The sequence below is a fragment of the Rhipicephalus sanguineus genome, chromosome 11 (genome assembly GCF_013339695.2).
Source record: "Rhipicephalus sanguineus isolate Rsan-2018 chromosome 11, BIME_Rsan_1.4, whole genome shotgun sequence".
NCBI classification, from domain to species: domain Eukaryota; kingdom Metazoa; phylum Arthropoda; class Arachnida; order Ixodida; family Ixodidae; genus Rhipicephalus; species Rhipicephalus sanguineus.
Window position 1 is genome coordinate 80173715 of NC_051186.1, and position 10195 is coordinate 80183909.

At 44.2% G+C, this 10195-nt stretch overlaps 1 protein-coding gene across 6 annotated transcripts in view; it reads left to right on the top strand.

Moving 5' to 3' along the window:
• LOC119375550 (dimethyladenosine transferase 2, mitochondrial) overlaps positions 1 to 10195 on the top strand; it is a 203694-nt gene that overhangs the window by 156930 nt on the left and 36569 nt on the right. For 3 of the 6 annotated variants that reach the window (XM_049420374.1, XM_049420371.1, XM_049420373.1), the window contains one exon: positions 778 to 948. The exons of 2 other annotated variants lie outside the window; for them this stretch is intronic. In XM_049420374.1, coding sequence (XP_049276331.1) covers positions 783 to 948 — 166 coding nt within the window. In that variant the 5' untranslated portion in view covers positions 778 to 782. Of the gene's footprint in view, positions 1 to 777; positions 949 to 2173; positions 2341 to 10195 lie in introns of all 6 variants that reach the window. One more of the 6 variants, XM_049420372.1, reaches the window with a different exon arrangement.

The following is a 10195-nucleotide window of genomic DNA, read 5'->3' on the forward strand; positions in this document are numbered from 1 at the left end:
CAGCATCCCTCTCATGTGTGGGAGTGTGTACATTGGCCAAGCAAGGTGGTGTGTAAACATGTGCCCAAGAGGCAATGTTTGCTCTTCACTTTTGGCAATGTATTGGCGAGGATGTGAGGGCACCGCAGAATTTGCTGGGACAAAGATTCTTTTCTACCACCCAGACCAATTGATGTGTGAAATCTTTGAGGCCTACAAAATGCAAGACGCGTAAAAGATGCCGACTGTTCAAGAAGAAAAGACGTACGGTATTGGAACAAGTGAAGGCGATCAGACAGCAAGCTCAGCACATTGCGAAGTTGTTTAGTGAGGGAGTACTGGACTGCCTTAATGCATGCTGTGTAGCATCTTCACGTAACGCTAATGGGAAGCAATCAGTAAAGCATTGTTGTCGAGTAAAACTGATTCATTAAATCTTTTGCAAGAAGGTCTTCACTGCCTCAAAATTATTTTATGTGCCTCGATTTCGTTGCTAATTTTAAAGGAAATTTTGATTACGTTGTTGTATCAATTAATGCATGATATCTTGCGTCATTATAATAACGCTTGATTGTAGTGACAGCTCTTGCAGAAAGGTGATTTCAGTCACTGGGTGCACAGAAAAATGATGACTGCGGAAAGTTTTTTGTTTAGCATTATGGTATCCCAAACCTGTATGTACACTTTGATTGAAAGGAGAAAAAATTAGTTGTTCATGTGAGATTTTTCGTTAAGAATGTCAAGGTTGTATGCATTCATGGTTGTGTCTGTAATGGAGCTATGTTGTACTGCTTATAGTGAACATGTTGGTAAGAGGGCGCCACCTGGTCACTCAGCTGCGGCTGCTGCAGCATCGTGCGGTGTCCAGCGACCCCGAGCTCTTGGCACTGTGCAACAGCTTCCCTGCACTTCTTAGCCGCAAAACAGGGCAGCCTGAAGATCTTTTCCATGTGCACACTGCTGCATTGGGTGAGTATTAATTTTTTCACTGCTTTACTCACAAAGTGTTGGAGTCAGTGGCCAGTAAGGGAATAAAACGAGAAGAAAAAGACAAAAAAGATGGCTTTTACCTCGAGTTGTCTTAGGCAAATGCAAAAGGGACCCTGTGAGTTTTTTTTTATACAGTAGAACCCCGCTGATACGTTTTTGAAGGGACCGTAGGAAATAAACGTAGAGACGGGAAACGTAAGAGCCGAAAAACAGGAAAACGGCAAAATATTTAGTGGTACAGAATTTTATTTCAATTCTTACGAGCAGCTCGAAAATTGGCGCGCTCAGCATCTAGTCGATGGATAGAAACGCGGAGCTTAGGACGGCCTCATCCACAGAAATGTAATCAGCGTATGTGATTTTTTTAACACCAACAGCTGTAGGCATGAAAGAACTAAGCACACGCAATCACGACCGGCGCGGCGAGTCCGACCGCGAACCGCACGCACGACCAAGCGAGCTCCAACCAGCTCGAACTCCTCCCGTTCTCCGACAATAACGATGATGATGAGTCTACGCCAACGCGATGGCAGAAGTGAATGCCAATCTCGAAGGCCTTGCTTTCGCAAGCAATTACGTCATACACGCCATGTTCGTGCAATGCAAATCTCAGAGGTTATGCTTTTGTCAATAGTAAATGCCAATCTCGAAGGCCTTGCTTTCGCGGGCAGTTACGTCATAGACGCCATCTTTGCAATTTGAATCTCGAAGGCCATGCTTTTGTTTGCATCACTTGAAAGATTCTGTTGCTTGCGCCTCTCATGCGGCTAATATTACGGTCAAACGAGGGCCAAGCTGCGTGAAAATGCACACATGGGCCGCCTCTTTGGGTAGTCACTCGGCATCGGCTCCGGCGCCACATCGCGACGTATCAGACGGGAACGGTCCCGACAGTTACGTACGTACCAGCGGGGTCCCAATACATGTATCCTATGGGAGCATGCCGGGACCGGCGGAAAATGAAGTAACAGCCGGGAAAACGGCAGCAGTGAGGGAACGTAAACAGCGGGGTTCTACTGTAGTATCTTTATCTTTTACACTTTCACATAGTGTGTGTCTTTAGGCCACTTACAGTAAGCCATATGCATCCTGCTCATCGTGATCACCTTTAACATCACATTGCGAGTCGTGGCACTCTTTGGCCACCCTGGCCCTTGCATCAGTAGAAAACCACATGCCATCAATCTAATTGTATCGTGTCCAGACTTGCTGGAGGAGCATCTGGTCCACTGGCCTGGTGGCTGCCCGCCCCTGGTGTTGGAGGCCAACGCAGGGCCTGGCCTGCTGAGCCGACGCCTGGTCGAGGCAGGCCGTATCACATCACGGATGCGCATGTTCGAGCACCGTCAGTGCTTCCTGCCCAAGCTCAGGGTGGGTGCTTGCAGTCTTGCAATGTCAGGTTTGGTAACAAGCTACACCGTGCAACTAGTAGGTGAAGTCCCCAGTAGACTCTATCCGGCACTTTAGACAAAACAGACAGCTTCGCAAACAGGGTATCCGTGTATGTTGGCTCGAAGGAAGTCCCTCATAATGGACATGACACAAGGGCGAGTAACTTTAATCCTTGAAGAGTATTATTATTATTATTATTCTGACGGAAAGTGACTTCATTTTGCTTTGTAACATATATTTTCAAAGTTTCCTTTTTTTTTTTTGCAAAAGACTTCCAAAGAAGTTGCAACAATTTGTGTGATACTTTGGGATGGAAGCCTCATTTTATTTCTGCACTCAACAACATACAGTGAGCTCCTATTAAGGAGTACCGACACAAAATTTTGAAGGCGAGATAACTTGTAAGACAGATTTGTGGGGGCTACACACATCATCTCCCAAATATTGACTAATATGGCCAAGGACATATTTAAAATTGATTTTAATGTGGATGCTGCACAACTGAGCTTGAAACGGAGGATTTTGCAATATCGAAATCATCGCAGCTTTAATCTAAACCAAGTTTAAACTAACAACCAACTACGCAACCAGTTTGTGTTGGCGGCTATGCTCCTTGCGTACGCTCACTGCTGCAGTTCTCAACGCATTGCTCACGTGAACACTGTGCTGCATACAGTGCATGCTTCACTGTTTTATGTGCTCAGTTGGGCAGCTGTGTTTCACAAAAAAAAAACCATTCTGGTTCCATCTCGCTTGGCACTCTCTGAAACAGAAACGGCTGCCAGCTGCTTTAAAAATATCTGCGCATAATTAACTGTCGCACGCATTACCAAATGAGGTTCCCAGTCGTGATAAGATCATCATTATCTACTTATTTCAAGAGAAAAAGTAACATATGCAATTTTTGTGTCAATACTCCTTTGGAAAGAATTCTACTATATGACTGAATTTTTCAGGATACTGAACTATATGGGGACGTTTGGTTTGTTTTCCAATGATCTTGTACAAATATATATCTTACATGAACTCACCCAACATTCAACACTTCTGGTGACAACTGGGGCTGTGATGTATTACGGCCATTTCAAGAAGTCATTGCGACAAGGTGTTGTCAACTTCGTTTTCAAGGCTTCGGTGGCCATGAGAGACGAAATTTTTGCCGGCTCCTCGATTGGTCGGAAGGCGGAGAACAGATTGCTTCCGCTGCCCTGCCAACCATGTTGAACCATTTGTTTGACAGCAACTGTGTGTTTGATGGTTTTTACGACAAATGAAGTCAGTGCTAATAAACAAGGGTTAAGTCTTTGGCTGCTATACATTTTTGAACTTACTTTACTGCACACCAAAAGTTTGCCCACCTCATATGTTCCCATGATTTTCTCTAGATCATGGGTGGGCCATCTATCAGGATTTTACGGTAATATGAACTGCCTTGCAGTTAAAGTAGTTAATCGTAGTTAATGCCACCATTGGGCATCTTCAACTTTCATAGTTATACCAGTCCTCGGGCAGCCAGCTAGTTCTCGTTCTGAAAGGAAATTGTGTCTTGGTCACATTAGAAATTCCACTGAGCTGCCAGACCTAAATTTCGCTGGAAAAATTGGTCTGCCATTGCCAATGAAAACAGCTTTGTCTTCATTTCTGATGGCATGCCGATTTGTTCAACAGTGGCAAAAAGCCATCACAGATTATTACGTAAAACTGAGCAAGAGTGCTTGAAGGTGTCATTTTCAATAATCAAGACTCAAATAAATGCTTATTTTAGAATTGCCTTTCCATTATAAATGTACTATATTTTTATTGTGTATGACCCGCTCGAAATATACTGAGCATTTGTAACTAAAGTCGGGGTGGGTGTTATGCACAAATTTCTGTGCACAAGTTGACTTCATGGCATGGCTTCATGGTAATGCAAGTAAGACGGCTTTGCGTGAATATGCAAGGATTTTCTTTCCTTAAATTTTTTTTCCTGTGATATGTAGTGGAGGGTGCAGGTCATAAAGAGGGGCAGGTTATACGCGAGAAAGTGCGGTACTTCATTCGCGTATTTGAGTAACGGATACTAGGATGCACCAGAATATGTTGTCATTCCTTTCTTGGAGGCACTTCTGATAAGTTGAGCAAGCTTTCATTGTTCCATTGAATTCATATTAAAGGGACACTAAGAGCAAAACGATTTTTCTCATATAAGTAAACTACTCTTTCACGATACCAAAAACACCACGCCTTTTGCGAGAAGGCGCTTGGTAAGCGAGAAAACGTGCAAAAACAAAATGTGGGTGGTGATGCCACCTTGAAGTTTCCGCACCATTCGCCGTGATGTCACGTTTTGACGGCGCCTACTAGGGACCACGTAGTTCTTAATGGGTAAAAATGGAGTACATTGTCCTCTGAGGTGGCCATAGACTTAACATACCAAGTTTGGGGTAATTTTGTTGAGCCAATGGCTCCAAAATACGATAAGTACACTTTGAAATTCGTGACGTCATGCGGGAGATTTTCGGCGCGAAATTTAAAAGTGAAACTTTGAACTTGATTTTCTCCTCTGTTAATAAACCTATGATGTCGAAATGCACGACATTAGAGTTCTGAGAGCACAATTTATCAATCTAAACCAATTCATTGTTTCTCTTTAGTGTCCCTTTAACCTCTTCGGGCGCGAATTATGATGCACTGTCTACAAATGTGTCAAATTCAAATAGTACCATAATCCAAGGGACTCAATGCTATTACATTTCAGGAAAGAAAAGTTGTATCTGTTGTTTTGTAAGTTTCAGTAAATAATTCTAATGATCATGTAATTAAATATTTCATTATTCTGCTGCCAGTCATGCTCCATTTTGACATAAATAGCATGGAATCCTAGGCTCCAAATGGGTAAACAATTAGTTTTTGGTTGCATTCATTTTGAGAAAAGAAAAGTAATACTTTTGACGTTGGTTCTGGAACGTGGCACGTCGAACAACACGTTGAATATCGTAGTGTTTTCACCAAAGCGATCGGCTACAGCCATACGCAGCACACTGCAGTAAAGTAAAGACATATTGACTATGCAGAAGGTTCAAATCATCCAATGAGCAATGTATCTTGCTCTCTTTTGGCCATAACTTGACGCAACTAGCATAAACAAGTTGTGTACACAAACGTAGCCACCACTGTTGAAGGGGTTAAAGGAAATGTTCTGTGTGCATTTTTCATTGTTAAAAAGGATTTATTTGGGAACAGGTAAATGTTCTGTTTAACAGTAGTTGAAAATCGACTATTCTGCAAAGCATTGAAGTTGTAAATGCAGTGAAATTGCAATTGGGGATCAACATTGCAGCTTGTCATCATTGGCTTTGAGAGAACTGCAGGATTAAGAGTCCCGTGTTGCCTTTACCTTTGTAAAGACCAGCAAGGGAGCATCCATACTCCTGTTGGGCTTAAACTTCGATCACACGTAGGCCCAGGTGGCTGCGTGGCCGACACGCTTGGAGTTGGTGGAAGCAGACCTGCTGCGCATGCACAACCGAGAGGAGCAGCTACTGGCCGGCATCACGCCACGCCCCTGGACACATGGTACGCATAGCACCTGCACTTTCAACGGTTCACTGTTTCCATTGCGATAGCTGTTATATGGACGCTACAGGTGTATTTTTGTCGTCGCCATCAGCGTTGTCTTGAAGTTCCAATTCGATAACATTGCCCCCTGCATGTCGTATGTTCTACGTGTGAGAGTAGTTGACAATCATGGCTCAAGTGAAAAGGAAATGCAGCGGCTGCCTTTCATCGAGTGAAAGGGGGCAGTCCCAAACGGGGGGGGGGGGGCTCTGTCACTCCGTCAGGCACTGCATACTGCCAGGTGCAGTCGTGTGCACCTTGTCCTGACAGGGATCAGCAGATGGCTCATACCTTGCTGTTAACATGCTAGTTCTCACCGCTGAGTTTGCATTGAAGCGATGGACAGCAAGAAGGTTGCTTTGCTCCCGGCGGCGTCTCCTTACGCCAGCATTTTGTTCAGTTTCACCAGCTTGGTTCCTAAAGGATTTAGCCGCTACCCTTACTTTGTAGAACATTGTGCTCTTTTGAGCATTGGAATTTTTTTGTGCTCTTTCAACTACTAAGTTGCGAAGCCAGCTGCTCATTGTTGTATCTTCTCAGTAAAATCCTGGAAAACATTGCAATGTCGCTATTCCACCACAATCTTGAAATGAAGGTCCGAGAACGTTGCCAAGCTTGCTGCTTCATCAACTTTGTAGTCAGGAAATCTTGTTTTCAGGCACTTGGTCCGGTTATCAGAAAACACAGATGTTACAAACTGTGGGGGCGTAGAACTGCCCAGGTGAGTGAGCAAGCAGTAAAGGATCGGTATAACAGCTGAAAGGGTTGAGTAGCTATCAGCTCCAGCTGTAGTTTTCGCTTCTTCAAGCGGTTTCAGAGCAGCCACGTACTCATTAATATGTCCCCATTCTGTTGCTGAAAAATGTTCGATGTACTCATCTTCAGAAGCGAGGTCGATGGTTATTGCCTCTCTCAGTTCTAAAATCCTGGAAAGTGTTATGATTTTGGTATTCCACCACGTTTCGACATCCTGTAAAAGTCGAAGAAGTTGCCTGTTTAGTTTTTTTTTTTTTTTTTTTGCAACAGTTTAGCCTTTCATGTGCTCTCGGGCTGTGTCTGTAATGTCCAACAATGCTTCTTGCTTTCTTGCAAAGCGCAGAAAAGCATCGGGTGATTTCTTTGGCATCCTGGTTAGCCAGTTGCAAGGTGTGTGCAAAACAAGTTCTTTCAACCCAAGGAAGAGCATTAGTGACAACCGTGATGTTGCGTGGATTATCTGTCGCAACATAAATAGGAAATGCATTCTCTGGGATTTCCCATTCAGCCACGAGCTGAAGTGATTCTGCGAGCTGTATGCTTTCCTGGAAAGTGTCTGGTGCTCAGGTTGTACCAGGTCAGATTGAACTGGCTGTCCAGAAAGTGGCATGTCAGGCTGATGTCTCTTTCATTTGCTCGTGACATACGAATGTCAGATGTGAACACGAGTCATGCCATGCCATCACTGAATGCTTTGTTTAGCTCCATACGAACCCGCTCTCTGGTGTCGTCGTAAAACTTTGGCACCTGTGTACGAGACAGCATCGTTTCTTGATGATGCCGATAACCTGGGATTGCCTCATTCAAAAGGTCCATAAGCCACGATCTTGCACGATCGCGTATGGCTGCCTGTCAAGTGCTGTCATTATGCCATTATTCAGGTACATAGCCTTCTGTTTTGAATCGGGCAACGCCGCTTGGCTGATTGGCATCCACTTTGAAACTTGAAATTCGCATACAGTAGAAACCCGCTGTTACGTTCCTCACTGCTGGTTTTCCGGCTGTTACGTCGTTTTCCGCGGTCCCGGCATAGCTCCCATAGGATACAATGTATTGGGACCCCGCTGTACGTCGCTAACTGTCGGACCGTTCCCGTATGATACGTCGCGAAGTGCGCCCGGAGCCGACCGGAGTGACTACCAAAGAGAGCGGCCATGACGCATTTCACGCAGCTTGGCTCGTTTGACCGGAATATTAGCTGCATGAGAGGCGCAAGCAACAGAATCTTATCAATGATGCAAACAAAAGCATGGCCTTCGAGATTCAAATTGCAAAGATGGCGGTCTATGACGTAATGCTCGCGAAAGCAAGGCCTGTCGAGATTGGCATTTACTATTGACAAAAGCATAGCCTCTGAGATTTGCATTGCACAAACATGGCGTGTATGACGTAATTGCTTGCGAAAGCAAGGCCTTCGAGATTGCATTCACTTCTGCCATCGCGTTGGCGTAGACTCATCATCATCGTATTTGTCGGAGAGCGGGAGGAGTTCGAGCTGGTTGGAGCTCGCATGGTCGTCGCGTGCGGTTCGCGGTCGGACTCGCCGCGCCCGGTCGTGATTGCGTGTGCTTAGTGCTTTCATGCCTACAGCTGTGGTGTTAAAAAAATCACATACGTGATTACACTTTCTGTGGATAAGGCCGTCCTAAGCTCCGCGTTCTCTTCATCGACTAGATCGCGGCTGAGCGCGCCAATTTCCGCGCTGCTCGTAAGAATTGAAATAAAATGCTGTACCACTAAATATTTGCCGTTTTTCCCGTTTTTCGGCTCTTACGTTTCCCGTCTCTTACGTTTATTTCCTACGGTCCCTTCAAAAACGTATCAGCGGTGTTTCTATTGTATAAAGTTTTGCACCGATTCAAATGGTTCACGAGAGTGGTCGTCGTTGCCGTTGGAGTCTTTAGCATAGTTATGCAGGAGCGGCAGAGTGCATCAGGCTGTGAAACTTTTTCGAAATAGTTCCCAATCACGCTTCTCATGGCCAGGTAGAAGTCTGTTGGGACTGTTCAGTCGTTTCCATTTCAGAGTTGCGGCTGTATTGCAAGCAGTGGCATGTGTGAAAACGAAAGTATGCAGAAGTCGCACGCTCACACAGGAGATAGCATGCACAGGCTGCGATAGCACACACAGGAAAAAAAATAACTGTAGGTGACATGACCATGTGTGCAAAGGTCTCTGCAACTTTGTGGGGATAACGCACACAGTCAATGACGTGGAAACATTTGCGTCACGTGATGGCGTGCACAGATGCGCTTATGGAGCTGACGAACACAGTCAATTTTGCGAAATTACACTGGCTCAATGCGATAGTTTTGTGTGCGACTCCGCAGAGCTTGTGCGTACGGCCAATAGCATGAAGACGAAGGGACATCGCACCAACTGCTGACTTGACGAAAGTACGTAAGCCACATGACAAAACAAATCCTTTTCAGCACACTGGCTGCCACATGAAAACGAAACTGTGCCGCGTAGTGATGCAGTGCGTGGTTTTGGTGCAAGACTGGGTAACTTTTCATTCCATCGTTTATAGGCTACGGTATTTTACATCGCAGGCTGATTTTATGGTGCAAAGATATATTAAAAAAGGACAAATTTTTCAAAACAAGTTTGAAAATCGCCAGCGTGTTACTACGGTGAAGGGTCTGTTGCGTTACAGTCGAGTATGAAACCAAAACCACATTCGCGACAACCACATTTGCGAGTGCAGGATGTAGTGGTAGTGTCATCGTCATCACAAAATGATGATGGAGTACATTTGTAGCTAGTTCGCCCAGGCTCGTTTCGCGCTTGGCTAGCCCGTCCTCATCATATTTGTTCCCAGCTGAGTGCTAATGGTTATGCGAACCATTTCATTATGAAGGTGATATTAAAGGAAAGAATGAAGGAAGGGAATTCTTGAGGGCCCGCATCTTTGTTTGACACAACCTTAAGGGGGCAGACTCATTTTAGACATTTTTTTGTTATTTCTTCAGTGATCTTGATGAAAACTGTGCACACTTGTGCAGTTTTTCTGCTGATTTCAAATAGTAATTACTTTTCCTGTAACTCATCTCGTTCCCGAGATACCTTAAGTTCACCCCCATTGTTTAGGCCTCAGTAGAAAAAAATTTGCTTAATTAAAAGCGACATTAAGATATGGCAACATATATTAATGACTAAGATTGAAACGATGCAAGCAGTTTTCCTATTTTTGCCTTTTTTTAGCTATTTTACAGCAGAATGAACTTTACATTCTAAAAAGCACTTGGCAACATATTACAATTTTTATGAGTAATTAATTAAAAAGGCATGGGCTCTAAATTCCATTATCATACTTGGATTCTATACGCATACAGGTTTCCATTGCAAAAAGAATTATTGTTCTGCCTGCCCTAGCTGCCGAGATAGCGAGGCCCTCAAGATTGAACATAGTCATAAATTTACATTTGAGAAAATGGAAAAAACAAAAAACACACAGTTTATTCAAAAAACAAATGAA